The following is a 17011-nucleotide window of genomic DNA, read 5'->3' as shown; positions in this document are numbered from 1 at the left end:
CAGAAAGTGAGTGTAGAAACAAGGAGGTGGTCATAATGTTATGTCTTATCACCTTATCAGTACAGTATATATATATATATATATATATATATATATATATATATATATATATATATATATATATATATAAACGACAAGTAAAGGCATTCTACTAGTGTTTGGAATTGTTCTTCTACACATGATCAGAGCATGTACAGTGGACACCCTTCAGCAACGTGTCCTGAGGACTTAGGTTCAGTCCTGCCTCCGGTCACAGTCTGTAAGGAGTTGTGCGTGTGTGTTTTCTACATGTACTGCAGTTGCTTCCCTGATCCAAAACATGCTAAATGCAAATTAGCTCCTCTTAAATTGCCCCTTGGGGGCGACACGGTGGCTAAGTGGGTAGCACTGTCGCCTCACAGCAAGAAGGTCCTGGGTTCGATCCCCAGGTGGGGCGGTCCGGGTCCTTTCTGTGTGGAGTTTGCATGTTCTCCCCGTGTCCGCGTGGGTTTCCTCCGGGTGCTCCGGTTTTCTCCCACAGTCCAAAGACATGCAAGTGAGGTGAATTGGAGATACTAAATTTTCCATGACTGTGTTCGATATAACCATGTGTGAACTGATGAACCTTGTGTAATGAGTAACTACCGTTCCTGTCATGAATGTAACCAAAGTGTAAAACATGACATTAAAATCCTAATTAACAAACAAACAAACAAATTGCCCCTAGGTGTGAGTGATTTGGAAAATTAGTGAGTGCATGATGATGGCCTGCGATGAATATCCGCTTTGTCCTTGGCGCAGGACCCACCTTAACTAGAATTCAGCAGTAAGTGAAACTGAATAAAAGAAGTAAACGTGCTATCGTGATTGCTGCTGCTTATGTTAATCATTAACCTGAGCTGTTTGTTTTAGCTGTGGCAGGTGAGATAACACACATTATTGCTATGATATGTTTTGTCCAGAAAATCGAAACTTATTCTGTAAACTAAAACTCAGGAGCAGCTTCTGATAGCTGACAGGTACTTAAAGAAGTCGAATCTTGTACCCTGTTCATTTTTACCTTGCTTTGCCATGGCCTACCAGAATCCGTACTTTAATCCGGTAAGCACTGTGTTTTAAAATGATTGTATATTTTAATTTGTACCAGGCTCTTAAAGAATGTACTTGTTCTGGTCATAAAAATCCTGTTTTTAATGATTTATTTATTTCTATATGAAATTACAGCCTTAAACTCAAAAATATGTCAATCTGTCTCAATTAGAAACTCCCATTTATGGGATTTATCCAAGGGGGCTTGTATGAAGGGAAGTCGATCACACTGATTGGACGAGTCAAGCCAGATGCAGAGAGGTAAGGTATACGCTGCCTGTTTGTCCATATATAACAGGCAGATTGTTTTTTGTACATAACACATCAAAGAAAAGATGTTTTTTTGCAACACAATCACAAAATTAAGATGATATATCAGAATCTGGTGTCCTATATATTCGGTGTGTACACTAGGATGAATATATATGTATGGCAACTAAGTGGTGTAGAAAGTTCTGAATTTCTGAATTCTTGTCAATAATTAAGGTTGATTAGGATTAGGTGGTGCATTCACTGGCTAGTTTAATTTATCCGATTAAAAGATACAAGAAACACTGGTCACTTGCCAAGGTCAGACAAGACAAGCTTATGCATAAAGGACATTTGTCTGGATGGCCAGACCTGAATTAAGAACAGTTTGGTTTTTCTTTATGACCTTGACAAGAGACCACTGTTTTATTAACTTTGTATGGGGTACGGTATGAGTAGGGTTGCCAACCGCCGCGTAAAATACGGAATCGTTCCTTATTTGGAAACCAAATGTCGTGTTTCGTATTGAACTGATATGGGACGTGCTTTGTTCCATATTTTATCAATGGGAGAGAAATGCTGCAGATTAGACTGAGACAGGGCGATATGTATGAAACAAAAGGAAACTGCTGCTATCGTGGGAATTAGAAAGCGTGTGGTTATTATTTTAAGGAGTGTTTACTTTTAGTCACACAGTGTGTGCGCAGGCATATCAGCATAACAACCTGGTTTTTTTTTTTTTACCCCTTTTTCTCCCACTTTAGCGCATCCAATTTCTACCCGTCAATCATCCTCACGGAGGGCCACACCCTCTACCGCACTCCTTCACCATCTCCGCACAGGCGCCACCAACCAGCCAGCAAAGGTCGTAATCGCACTAGTCTGAGAGAGTCCCCATCCGGCTTAGTCCTGCCCCTTATCTGAACAACAGGCCAATCGTTGTTCATGTAGCTACTCAGCCTCAGCCGGCAAATCTCAGCTCCGAGATTCGGTACGATGTATTCGAGATCTCAGCTCTGGTTAACAGCGTGTGTTTTACCGCTGCGCCACCTGAGCGGCATAACAACTTGGTTATTATTCCGCTGTTTGAGTAGTGCAGTGGGCAGAGCGCACATTCTTCCGCTCTAGGTTTGTATCCGGCTTAGGGCGAAACTAAAGCATTGTTTGGACTAAGAACAATGCAATAATTTCAACACAAAACAGTTACACATATCATTTAAACCCCATCAGAATGATCTTAATTAAGAATTAAGGACCCAGTGGCGCAGCGGTAAAAACACACGCTGGAACCAAGGTTGGGATCTCGAATACATCGTATCCAATTTCAGCTCAGCCTGCCGGCAAGGCTGAGCAGCCACATGAACAACGATTGGCCTGTTGTTCAGATATGGGTGGGATTAAGCCGGAGAGGGTCTCTCTCTCTTGCATAACTAAAGCAATTATGACCTCTGCTGGCTGATTGGTGGCGCCTGCACAGAAATGAGAAAAAAGTGCTCTCAGGGTGTGTCTCTCCGTACGCAATGCCGTGTCGGAGGGGGTGTGGGTTTGCTTCGTTCTCCTCAATCAGAGCAGTGACTGGCATTGGTGGAGAGGACGCATGACGCAATCGGGCAATTGGACGCGCTAAAAGGGAGAACAAAGGAGAGAAAATGCATAAATAATATATATATATATATATATATATATATATATATATATATATATACAGTGTATCACAAAAGTGAGTACACCCCTCACATTTCTGCAAATATTTCATTATATCTTTTCATGGGACAACACTATAGACATGAAACTTGGATATAACTTAGAGTAGTCAGTGTACAACTTGTATGGCAGTGTAGATTTACTGTCTTCTGAAAATAACTCAACACACAGCCATTAATGTCTAAATTGCTGGCAACATAAGTGAGTACACCCCACAGTGAACATGTCCAAATTGTGCCCAAATGTGTCGTTGTCCCTCCCTGGTGTCATGTGTCAAGGTCCCAGGTGTAAATGGGGAGCAGGGCTGTTAAATTTGGTGTTTTGGGTACAATTCTCTCATACTGGCCACTGGATATTCAACATGGCACCTCATGGCAAAGAACTCTCTGAGGATGTGAGAAATAGAATTGTTGCTCTCCACAAAGATGGCCTGGGCTATAAGAAGATTGCTAACACCCTGAAACTGAGCTACAGCATGGTGGCCAAGGTCATACAGCGGTTTTCCAGGACAGGTTCCACTCGGAACAGGCTTCGCCAGGGTCGACCAAAGAAGTTGAGTCCACGTGTTCGGCGTCATATCCAGAGGTTGGCTTTAAAAAATAGACACATGAGTGCTGCCAGCATTGCTGCAGAGGTTGAAGACGTGGGAGGTCAGCCTGTCAGTGCTCAGACCATACGCCGCACACTGCATCAACTCGGTCTGCATGGTCGTCATCCCAGAAGGAAGCTGACGCATAAGAAAGCCCACAAACAGTTTGCTGAAGACAAGCAGTCCAAGAACATGGATTACTGGAATGCCCTGTGGTCTGACGAGACCAAGATAAACTTGTTTGGCTCAGATGGTGTCCAGCATGTGTGGCGGCGCCCTGGTGAGAAGTACCAAGACTACTGTATCTTGCCTACAGTCAAGCATGGTGGTGGTAGCATCATGGTCTTGGGCTGCATGAGTGTTGCTGGCACTGGGGAGCTGCGGTTCATTGAGGGAAACATGAATTCCAACATGTACTGTGACATTCTGAAACAGAGCATGATCCCCTCCCTTCGAAAACTGGGCCTCATGGCAGTTTTCCAACAGGATAACGACCCCAAACACAACCTCCAAGATGACAACTGCCTTGCTGAGGAAGCTGAAGGTAAAGGTGATGGACTAAACCCAATTGAGCACCTGTGGCGCATCCTCAAGTGGAAGGTGGAGGAGTTCAAGGTGTCTAACATCCACCAGCTCCGTGATGTCATCATGGAGGAGTGGAAGAGGATTCCAGTAGCAACCTGTGCAGCTCTGGTGAATTCCATGCCCAGGAGGGTTAAGGCAGTGCTGCATAATAATGGTGGTCACACAAAATATTGACACTTTGGGCACAATTTGGACATGTTCACTGTGGGGTGTACTCACTTATGTTGCCAGCCATTTAGACATTAATGGCTGTGTGTTGAGTTATTTTCAGAAGACAGTAAATCTACACTGCTATACAAGTTGTACACTGACTACTCTTAAGTTATATCCAAGTTTTATTTCTATAGTGTTGTCCCATGAAAAGATATAATACAATATTTGCAGAAATGTGAGGGGTGTACTCACTTTTGTGATACACTGTATATACGTATATAAATAATTAAATTTTTCTATTTTGTGTGGATTTGTATTTGTGGATTTGTATATAACAATGTAATATCTCACTTAGTATTTTATTTATGAATTTTGATTTAAAGTAAAATACTAATATGGTTATTTTAACAACATATTTAAACAAATTTTTATGGTCAGGTTTCATGTGAATTTGCAATGTGGCATCCAAGCATCGGCAGATATAGCCCTCCACTTTAACCCACGCTATACCGGCAACTCAGGCTACGTGGTGTGTAACACACTGCAGAGTTCGTCCTGGGGTACAGAAGAACGAAGCAACCACACTCCACTTCCCAGAGGCTCTAACTTCATCCTCACCTTCTTGGTCAATCGGGACTACTATTCGGTTTGAAAGCAGAATTTTTATTAACCATTTTTATTCTCTTATTGCATATTTGTCAATGTTTAATTTAAGTTCATTAAACTGTTTAAATATAAATAATTTGATCCTCAACTCTTTTATGGAAGTATTTAATTATATAATTATTTGATAAGTCTGCAAAAATATAAATACAGAAATTTAGATTATTAACTTATTGATGTAGTTATATAATGTCATTTAACTTACTTCACCATTGTTCCTTGTTGGTGATTATGACTGACTACGGGGCGACACGGTGGCTTAGTGGTTTTGCATGTTCTCCCTGTGTCCGCGTGGGTTTCCCCCGGGTGCTCCGGTTTCCTCCCACAGTACAAAAACATTCCATCAGGCTCATTGGAAACACTGAATTGTCCTATAGATACCTAGCTGCTAGATGCACAAACCAGTGCATCGTAGTGCTGGTCCCAAGCCCGGATAAAATAGGGAGGGTTGTGTCAGGAAGGGCATCCGGCGTAAAATTGTGCCAAATCAATGCGGATCATGATCCGCCGAGAGCCGACCCCGCAACCAAACGGGACAAAGGCCGAGTTAGAAGAAGGAGAAGATGACTGAATACAGCTGGTGACTTCTCTGTGGCCATACAAATAGGGCTAGTTTGACTGTACCTATTACAAAGTACACAACAGTGAACAGTGATCTTTTAAAAGTTACCATGCTAAGCTTCTTCTTCCTTGACAAAACATGAATTAAAAGCAGCAGGAACATAGATGACACTCTCTACAGTCAATCAAGCATTACACTGCCATGGTTTTTAGAAAGAAGACAGAAGCCCCTACATCTGCCTCTTCTAAACCACTGCAATCAACAAGCTTTAGTCAAACCCATTATCATTATCAAGTTCATGGCAAAAAAAGCTGGTCTGATAATGAACAGTGCCACCTACAGTATGCTCCAGCAGCTCCTAATTCATGGCAGAATTCCTGCAGAACAACAAAGACTGTTGTTACATCTGCTTTTTATTGGGTGCAGTTAACTTAGATCTATTTTTATGGGTGCAGAGAAATTACTGGCTACAGCAATCATAAATATTAACTATAGTTCAATGACATTATAAAATCTAATATAAATATAAAAATAAAATTGTGTTATTCTGTCTCAGGTGTCCATAAATCAATCCCAGTTCTGGAATTATTTGCACCGCCTTCCTGTCTCCTATGTGAATGCCATCTCTGTGCAAGGGGGTGTGGAGATTACATCCATCACTTTCCAAAACACTTCTGTAAGTATCAATATTATCTAGTCGGCACGGTGGCTCAGTGAGTAGCACTGTCGCCTCACAGCAAGAAGGTCCTGGGTTCGATCCCCAGGTGTCGTGGTCCGAGTCCTTTCTGTGTGGAGTTTGCATGTTCTCCCTGTGTCCGCGTGGGTTTCCTCCGGGTGCTTCGGTTTCCTCCCACAGTCCAAAAACATGCAAGTGAGGTGAATAGGAGATACAAAATTGTCCATGACTGTGTTTGGCGTTAAAGCTTGTGAACGTTTCTGTTATGAATGTAACCAAAGTGTAAAACATGACATTAAAATCCGAATAAACAAACAATATTATTTAGTGCACTGATTAACTCAGTCAAGGTTATGATCATCAGCGCATGCAATGGTATCACATTCTTTATATAAAGATTCTGCAGGTCACCCAACTGAACTTTTTTTTAAATGTTAATGTAGAAGCCAAATACAGTATATCCAGACATGAGAGACATCAAAAAGATCATCATCTCAGTCATGTCTGATGGCCTGAGCTCATTATAAATATTTTTGGACTTCGGGGGGCTTTTCTTTTAATCTAGTTGTTTCCACTTCCCAATTGCAATTTTACTAACACACGCCCACAAACACCAGCTGCTTCTTTTTACCTGCCAGTGGCAGAGAGCTGTAACGCGTACAGAGAGCCACACTACGGCTCCCATCAATTATCCACCTCTCATGCAGGTTTCTCAGCCAAACAGCAAATTTCTTCCTCTATTCTCCCTTAGACACAATCATTTGTGTCTGTTCAACAGTAGGCAAGGCTGATTAGCACGGCTGAAATTTGAACTCAAGAGCTCCAACATTACGCAGTAGTGAGCTAGTATTGAAGACCTTACCAGCACCAGAGTGCCCCTAAAATTTTGACTTGTAATTCCAAACTTTGGGCAGTCTGGAGAAGAGATTATGTTTCTGATGTCTCTAAATAATGCTGAAATCTATTTTGTTGTACTGTATTTGGGATATTTTTTATAAATCAAAATATATTGGTTTTTTTTATTTTGGTGCTGATTATTTGGCATTGCAAAAGGCAAACCTATTTAGAGTTACAAACCTTCAACCTTTTAAAATTACTCAATATTTACATTACGGAACTGAGATAAAATGATTTAATAATTAATAAAGATCATTTCTAATTATTTTAATTAGTTCACAAAGACTGATTTATACCCTGTTATATGTTTTTATTTATTTAAATATGTTGCCACATAGAATCATTATTATTACTGGCCAAATGTAAATATACAGATATTATTATAATTATTTAATTATATATTTAATTAAATTATGCAAAAATCCTTCATAATTTTTTTACATACAGGAGCCACTGGGTCATCAAGGAGGATTACACCCTGAATTCATGGTAGTTCGGCCCAATGCTGGTCTAGTGCATGTAATACTCTTATTTTATTACTTTTATTTAGCATATTCTCTCAGCTCCAGAGTCTTGGTACCTTGGGTTAAGATGTGTGAACTAAGTTGGTGTGTTTAATTAGTTCAAAAATCAAATCTACTGTATAACTGTTTAGATCTGAAGATGTAACTGTGTTTGATTCATGGTGCATTTGATAAGGAATGTGTATTGATGGAGTTATTTTAGTGAACTGATTTTGGTATTTCATTTGGATCATTACATACAGAGCTGTAGCATTATTCCAAAAACATTGTTATTATCATTCTAAGGTACCTCGATAATTTATGATCGGCATACGGTGAGACTTTATTTGCTCTTTTCTAAATTGTTGAGACTTTATTTGCCCTTTTCTAAATTGTTGAGACCTTATTTGCCCTTTTCTAAATTGTTAGACCCACTTTTATAAATCTTGATTTAGGTTTTCAAATGATATGTCTCAGAATTCGGATCCTCTGGGCTACCCACACTTTACCCCTTGTAAACAATCCCATTAGTGATTTACTGGTCTATTTTTTGTTGTACTTTAATTTATACATTAATAATAAAATATTATACACATAAGTATATAAATAATTTGTACATAAGTAATAAATCAAAATTTGTTTTTGTGATTATTTGGCATTGCACCTTCAACCTTTTCAAATTAATCATATTAACATTAACATTTAGAAACATGATTTAATTATTAATTATTTAAATCATTTATTTCTAACTTTCTAATTTATTTCCAAATCAAATATTTAACTAAGCCTGATTCATAACATGTTTTTTTAAATTATTTAAATATTGTGCAAGATAGAATCCATATAATTACTGGCCAAATGTAAAAGTACAGATAATTATTATTAAAATAATTTAATTATATAATTAAATAATGTTATGGTGTAATTATATATTTAATTAAATAATGTAAGAGTTATTTATAAAGCGTGTAAAAATCTACATATTTGATGCAATCATGTAAGATAAATGGACTCTGTGGAGAACCATGAAATAAAAAATATATAGTTGAACGTCATAACATGCACAATTTTTTTACGTACAGGAGCCACTGGGTCGTCAAAGAGCATCACACAATAAAAAATTTGTCAAGACAATTCTGCCCAGTGCTAGTCTAGTGCAGGTAATACTCTTATTTTATTACTTGTACTAACTGTGTAAATTATTTTACCTTCATATTGTTGGTACCTTGGGTTGAGATGTGTGAACAAATTTGCCATATGGTTAAATGTGTTTAATATTTAAACAATCTAATGTATAGTTACTTTAAATGCACAATTAATTACTAATAAAATTAAGAATGGAGATGACTTTAGATTCTTTGATATTGATTATTTAATCTAATTAAACATTGTAGGAAAAGATAAATTAGTGATATATTGGTGGAAGGTGGCTGCACAAAGTACTAAATGCAGGGCTGCCATGTCCACAAGCACCTACACTTCCTTACTTGGATCTGGTCACATTTGTCTAATAAAAGCTCTTTAAGAGAAAGGTTCTTGTTCTGGTTTAGAGCTGCAAACAGATGTTTAGACTTAGAATTAGGCTTGATTGTGTCTAATCTTTCACAGTTTATCATCTGTCTAACCTGATACTGCTATTTTTTTTCCATAGCCACCTCCTCAGTGCAGAGCTCAACCGGCTTATGTAAGAACCACAAACACACAGTATTGCATGTGATTATGTGTAGTGGTCAGTAAACATGATTTCTTTAGTTGTTTTTTTATTTGAATTGGTAATTAAGACTAATTCAGTCTTGTGCAACACTTTGCCGAACTCTTTCTGATGTCTATCCGTGTGCTAGAGACTGTCCACAGAATCAATGAACATAGGATAGAATCAGTTGAACATTTAAAATATTTAAATATCTAATTATAGAAAAGTTCAGATGTGGAAAAGGACACATGCGTATGTCAAAGATTCTGAACATTCTGAAGTGAATGACTACTAACAAACTACTGTCTAGGTTGTTTAAGACTGAATAACAAAATGGCAGAAAGTTTTATTGTCTGATGAGACCTCAGTGCTTTTTAGCTTGGATTAAAAGTGGCATGTGTAAAATGTGGTGGTGGTAGTATTGGCAGTTAATGCATTTTAACAGACTGGATTGGCAATCTGGTTAGGGTTGATAATAAAATAAACGGTGCATGGTATGAAAAGATACTGGAGGAAAAACTGTCCGTTAGCAAGACTTTGACACAAAAGCAACACTGCAGTGGTTTCAAAATATAAATCTTTAAGTGGTGTAACGATTCCTTATCATAACCCTACCAACACGAATACCACCAACCAAGGGTGTAACCATAAATGAAATTTATTGGGATGGGGCTGGGGGCATATTAATAGCTAAGGGGAACACTGATGTATTCTAACATTACATGAAGCTTATGGGTGAAACATGTTTATTCATAAATTTAAATCAGTACATAGAGGGGCCTTTTGATTAATTTAAATGGTGATGGGGGGCATGGGATAATGGTCTTGCCACCAACCACTTCCGAACTAACCTGCTAAGGCTGAATTTTTTTTGTATTTATTGCATTAAAACACTAATGTTATAGCCGAAGAAAAGCTAAACTATGCAATAAACAAAGTAGTAAATATTTTTAAATGTACTGATATTTTAGTTTTAAAATGTGTCCTTTATAACTAGAGGGTGTGTTTGATCAAAGGGTGTGTTGGGTTGAGATGTGTGAACAAAGTTGCCGTGGTTAAATGTGTTTAATATTACACCAAATATTTGAAAAATCTAATGTACAGTTACTTTAAATGCACTGTGTGTACTGTATAACTGTTTAGATCTGAAGATGTAACTGTGTTTGATTCATGGTGCATTTGATAAGGAATGTGTATTGATGGAGTTATTTTAGTGAACTGATTTTGGTATTTCATTTGGATCATTACATACAGAGCTGTAGCATTATTCCAAAAACATTGTTATTATCATTCTAAGGTACCTCGGCATACGGTGAGACTTTATTTGCTCTTTTCTAAATTGTTGAGACTTTATTTGCCCTTTTCTAAATTGTTGAGACCTTATTTGCCCTTTTCTAAATTGTTAGACCCACTTTTATAAATCTTGATTTAGGTTTTCAAATGATATGTCTCAGAATTCGGATCCTCTGGGCTACCCACACTTTACCCCTTGTAAACAATCCCATTAGTGATTTACTGGTCTATTTTTTGTTGTACTTTAATTTGTACATTAATAATAAAATTTTATATACATAACATTTAGAAACATGATTTAATTATTAGTTATTTAAATCATTTATTTCTAACTTTCTAATTTATTTCCAAATCAAATATTTAACTAAGCCTGATTTATATCATGTTTTATTTTATTTTATTGATTTAGATATTGTGCAAGATAGAATCCATATAATTACTGGCCAAATGTAAATGTACAGATAATTATTATTAAAATGATTTAATTATATAATCGTGTAAGCGTGTAAAAATCTACATATTTGATGCAATCATGTAAGATAAATGGACTCTGTGGAGAACCATGAAATTAAAAATATATAGTTGAACGTCATAACATGCACAATTTTTTTACGTACAGGAGCCACTGGGTCGTCAAAGAGCATCACACAATAAAAAATTAGTCAAGATTATTATGCCCAATGCTAGTCTAGTGCAGGTAATACTCTTATTTTATTACTTGTACTAACTGTGTAAATTATTTTACCTTCATATTGTTGGTACCTTGGGTTGAGATGCGTGAACAAAGTTGCTGTGGTTAAATGTGTTTAATATTTAAACAATCTAATGTACAGTTACTTTAAATGCACAAATAATTACTAATAAAATTAAGAATGGAGATGACTTTGATAGATTTTACTTTGATATTGATTATCTCATTAAACATTGTAGGTAAAGATTAATTAGTGGTTAATAATTAATGCAGGGCTGCCGTGTCCACAAGCACCTACACTTCCTTACTTGGATCTGGTCACATTTGTCTAATAAAAGCTCTTTATCAAGAGAAAAGTTCTTGTTCTGGTTTAGAGCTGCAAATAGATGTTTAGACTTAGAATGAGGCTTGATTGTGTCTAATTTTTCAGAGTTTATCATCTAACCTGATACTGCTATTTTTTTTTCATAGCCACATTCTCTGTGCACTGCTCCACTTCCACTGCTTCATGTAAGAACCACAAACACACATTATTGCATGTGATTATGTGTAGTGGTCAGTACACATGATTTCTTTAGTTGTTTTTTAATTTGAATTGGTAATTAAGACTCATTCAGTCTTGCGCAATGCTTTGCCGAACTCTTTCTGATGTCTATCCGTGTGCTAGAGACTGTCCACAGAATCAATCAACATAGAATAGAATCAGTTAAACATTTGAAATATTTAAATATCTAATCATAGAAAAATACAGATGTGGAAAAGGACACATGCGTATGTCAAAGATTCTGAACATTTTGAAGTGAATGACTACTAACAAACTACTGTCTAGGTTGTTTAAGACTGAATAACAAAATGGCAGTTTTATTGTCTGATGAGACCTCAGTGCTTTTTAGCTTTGATTGATGTATTTTGCAATTAATGCATTTTAACAGATGCAGATGCAGAAGTGTTGAGCAATGGATACTGGTGTGCTCAGGTGGCAGAGCGATCAGGTGGTGCAGAATTCAAATAGCCTAGCCCACCATCTCCAAGACTCGAGTCTTATTTTCAAGCTCGATTTTCAACGTTCACGATCATCCGTGTCTGAGGGAAAAGAGGTTGAAAGTAGTGCCGTCTTGATGAAGCAAATAAAAGAACAATATGGCAAGAGTAGCATGGTCAGTACATCTCTGAAAATCAAATGCAAGATAGTAAAGATGTAACAGATGTCTTCACACGTGCTGGATGAGACCTGGATGATTGTGTGCAACCAGCAGAGGTCACTAAAGTGTAAAATAAAATTAATGTTCGAATTTAGACAATGCAAAAAAAATGCAAACACACACAAAAAAAATCCCAATTATTTGAAAAAGAGGGACGTGTTTGGTTTATTGTTTTAATCTATTCTATATTTGCAGGTTTTGCCATATAAAGCAGTTATACGGGGTGGATTTTACCCAGGAAAAGCCATTATAATCCAGGGCTCCATCAACCCAGATGCAGACAGGTGTGTATAAAAATACAAAATGTTTAGATTATTCCTGGATTAAAGTGGCTCATTCATTCCTCATCTGTTTACTTTATTAAATTTTTAGTTATGCTTATTAACTGCTTTAACCTGACCTGTGCCGAACCCACACTACCTGCTCCCCCATCAACCCATCCAAGATATGATTCATTTACTGATTCATTCAGTCATGTTTAGTGACTGCTTGGTCCTCATCAGGGTTTCAGTTGATCTAAAGCCACCTGGAAACACCGGGTGCAAGTTTGGAGTTCGACTCCGGACAGAGTGCCAGTTCATCACAAGGCATCAAACACTCGCTCATTTACATTTGCTTACATTTAGAGGTCATTCAAAGCAGCTGATCTACCTTTTGCATGTATCTAAAAGTGTGAGGAAATCAAAGTAAATAGGTCAAGGGAAACCCAAATGGCCACAGGGAGGACAAACTTTTCAAAGACTGAGACTAGAGGAAAAGATCAAACCGATGACTCCAGAACCCTGAAACTGTACAGCCCCCACACTACCTGTTGAATCACTAAGCCATCCTGGATATGGCTAAATTACTCATTTATTTATAATTGAGTGGAGTCAATCCACGTTTTGCTTGAACTTAAGCGTAAGGAAACCAGATGACACAGAGACCTATGCATATAATTTGAGAACATGCTCAACTCTCATTAGACTGTAACCAAACAGGAAGGTCCCCCCCCCATTTTCCTTCCAATTTAGCGCACTCAATTTTGTCTTCTGCTGCTGAGAGATACCAGATTGCATCCGAGGAGAGCACATCGCTGTACACGTCTCTTCTGACACTTGTACAGCCCTCCTCTTCTCGCCCCTGCTTTCTGCACAGGTGTCTCTTCCGCCAGTCAGGGTCCTTACACAGCGTATGAAGACCCACCCACCCACACATAGTCCGGCCCCCACCAATTAGTATCTGCTGCAGGCACTGCCAATTATGCCTGCTAGATGCGCCCAGCCGACCGGTGGCAACACCGAGTTTCAAACCGAGGAGTTCAGAAACTCGGTGCTGGTGTGGTAGCGGAATATCCCACTGCGCTACCTGGGCGCCTCAAACAGGAGGGTTTAATATAAAAAAAAAAAAATAAAGGTTCATAACCTCACTACCTGCCACAGTGTCATCCTAGACATAGCTTGTATTGCTGTTAATGGTATTTGTTTTTGATTGTTATTTTCAGCTTCTCCATTAACCTGCGTCATAACTCTGAAATTGCGTTCCACTTTAACCCACGCTTTAATGAGAACGTAGTGGTGTGTAACAGCCTGATGAAAGATATCTGGGGTCCAGAAGAGAGAGCAGGTGGCATGCCTTTCTACAGAGGCCAGCAGTTTACGGTAATACAAATCAAAATTAGTTAAGAACAATTACATACAGATTAACAGTGAAGGGAAACAAGTGTTTTGACCATGTACATGAAAATTACAACCCTTACTTTAAGCTCTCTGAACACCTTTGGGATGAAGTGGAGGCTTTCTTGTTCAAATGCTTGTTGGCATATGAGCACATGCCAACAGACACATTACAGAACCTTCCAAGAAAAGCAGAAGCTAATATAGCTGCAATAACGATTATATGAATGCCAATGGTCAGTCAGATGTCCACATACTTTTGGTCAACTACTGCATATTTGAAAAAGTTAAGTTATTTATATCTTTTCTACTGTCCCAACTTTTTTGAAAGGGGGTTGTACAGCAAGTTTTATACACACCAAGTTTTAATGTTTTGCTCTCAGTCAGTATTAGCAAGTAATGCCTAGCTCACACTACACGATTTTTGCCCTGACTTTCTCTCGGCGACAGGTTGCCGCTAGATGTGCCAGCTCGGAGGCAAATCGGCATTTGCTTGGGGCTTGAAAATCGGCTCGATCAGAGTGGCTTGCCGAGCACTCGCAGACTCAATAAATATCAGGCATGCTAAATATCTGGACCTGTTGGCGACTTATGTAGTGCTAAAGGTGTTGTGATCAGGTTGTAATTGTTGTTTACAGAAGAAACACCCTGGAGAGGAGGGGTTGTAAATGTGTGGGGAAGGGGAATAATATAGATTCTATCTGAATACATCGGCACACACACAAGCTTTACAGTATTTGTGACCTTATCGTTCATGGCAAACCAAAATACCAACGTTGCATTTTTGGACATGGTATCATTAACCCCTTTAAGACCAGACAGACTAGTCTGAGATTCTTCCTGGTGATATATCATGTAGTTTGTGACCTTCTATTGCTGATCATTCATGTAGTGTGAGAACCACAACGATTTAAAAGACTCATGATTACAAGAGATCAAGTTGTTTAGTGTGAACAGTGATCTGAACACTTAGTGTGAACTTAGCATAAGCTAAAACAGCCTTTATATACAAAAACAACCACAAAAAGGTTCACATGTTCAAGTCTCCCAAGTCAGGTTGGGTAACTGTATGATTCTGTTCAATACACAACAACAATTAGCACTTGTGCAATGTTGATCAACCGTGTGTCAACATAAAGCAGTGATTCCTGCGAAGTCAGCACAGTGGGGCAGCTTTGCTATTGGTTCCAGATACAAATTTGCAAGTTAGAATTAAAGCCATTTGAAATCTGTGCCTAATTTTATTTGCATTAAAGTTATATATTATCAATTGTTTAGCTTTGTGACACCTGTTTACATGCATGTCATGGCGGCACGGTGGCTAAGTGGGTAGCACTGTCGCCTCACAGCAAGAAGGTCCTGGGTTGGATCCCCAGGTGGGGCGGCCCGGGTTCTTTCTGTGTGGAGTTTGCATGTTCTCCCCGTGTCTGCGTGGGTTTACTCCGGGTGCTCCGGGTTCCTCCCACAGTCCAAAGACATGTAAGTGAGGTGAATTGGAGATACAAAATTGTCCATGAATGTGTTTGATATAACCTTGTGTAGTGAGTAACTACCGTTAATGTCATGAATGTAACCAAAGTGAAAAACATGCAATAAAATCCTGATAAACATGCATGTCATTTTTTTTTAAATGAATTTTCTCCCCCTTTAGCGCGTCTAATTGCCCAATTGCATCATGCTTCCTCTCCGCCTATGCCGATCCCTGCTCTGACCAAGGAGATCGAAGCTAACCCATGCCTCCTCCGACACGTGGGCAGCAAGCCGTATGCATCTTATCACCCACACATTGACGAGTGTTGTGCCACCTAGCGTTGTGTACGGAGAGACACACCCTAGGAGCACTCTTTCCTCATCTCTGTGTAGGCGCCTCTAATCAACCAGCAGAGGTCATAACCAGTCTGACAGAGACAGACCCCTATCCGGCTTAGTCCCGCCCATCTGAACAACAGGCCGATAGTTGTTCATGTGGTCGCTTAGCCTCTGCTGACAAGGTAGATCTGAGATTCGATACGATGTTTTCGAGATCCCAACCCTGGTTGCAGCGTGTGTTTTTACCGCTGCGCCACCTCAGCAGCACATGCATGTCATTTTATATGGAAATTTTACATTTAAAAAGCTGGTGTTCCACAGTTTGATAATAATGTTATCAGCACATCAATGTCTAATTTAAAAATTGATATAATAGGTGTGTAATATTCCTTTTAGGTGAACATCACATGTGACTTTGAGTGCTTCAGAGTCACAGTTGATGGAGTGCAAATGTTCACCTACAATCATCGTCACCTCCTCTTTCAGCAGATCGACATCCTGGAGGTTGAGGGCAACATCAGCCTCAGACATGTAACAGTTTAATAATCAAGATTGTGGAAAGATTTACTGGTTGTTGTGTAGCTATTTTACATAGCGTGTACTGGGAGGAAACATTACTGTTCCATTTACATTATCAACTAAAGTAAAAATGTAAATCATTTGAGAAATGTGATTCTATAATAATTATTTAGGTATACTGTATATATGACTATAATCTGCAGCAGTGTTTGATGCCAATGAAACAATGTTACTGTTTAGTTTTTGTTTCTCCCTTTACAGTATATACATCAATTTCATATAAAACATATAATAAAATAACTATGCTGTCACTTCAAGTATGTCTTCATTTGTCATATATTTGTCATATCTACACGTGTACAGTACAATGAAATTATTTTTCTTTTCCGCATATTCTGGCATGTTTGGAGGCTGGGGTCAAGCACCTTGCTCAAGTGCCCAACAGTGACTGCATAGCAGAGCCTGGATTTGAACTGCCAATCTTCCTTTTCCTTGTTTTT

The 17011-nt window shown here is 38.5% G+C and overlaps 1 protein-coding gene across 3 annotated transcripts; it reads left to right on the top strand.

Annotated features, from left to right (window-relative positions):
- Positions 1-953: 953 nt before the first annotated feature.
- Positions 954-16816, top strand: LOC134332828 (galectin-9-like). 3 transcript variants are annotated; one of them, XM_063014657.1, is made up of 12 exons: positions 954-1080; positions 1241-1329; positions 4787-4994; positions 6130-6249; positions 7594-7665; positions 8732-8809; positions 9301-9333; positions 11255-11332; positions 11798-11836; positions 12724-12812; positions 14012-14168; positions 16389-16816. In XM_063014657.1, exons 1-12 carry the CDS (start codon positions 1051-1053, stop codon positions 16533-16535), a joined length of 1140 nt encoding a protein of 379 aa, XP_062870727.1. In that variant the 5' UTR covers positions 954-1050; the 3' UTR covers positions 16536-16816. The 3 variants fall into 3 exon arrangements, with proteins under 3 accessions (XP_062870727.1, XP_062870729.1, XP_062870728.1); XM_063014659.1 differs by lacking the exon at positions 11255-11332; XM_063014658.1 differs by lacking the exon at positions 7594-7665 and having other exon boundaries at positions 955-1080.
- The last annotated feature ends 195 nt before the right edge of the window (positions 16817-17011 follow it).

Source organism: Trichomycterus rosablanca, chromosome 18, assembly GCF_030014385.1.
Source record: "Trichomycterus rosablanca isolate fTriRos1 chromosome 18, fTriRos1.hap1, whole genome shotgun sequence".
Classification (NCBI taxonomy): Eukaryota; Metazoa; Chordata; class Actinopteri; order Siluriformes; family Trichomycteridae; genus Trichomycterus; species Trichomycterus rosablanca.
Note: the sequence above shows the minus strand (reverse complement) of the source record. Positions and strands in the feature narration are given on the sequence as shown.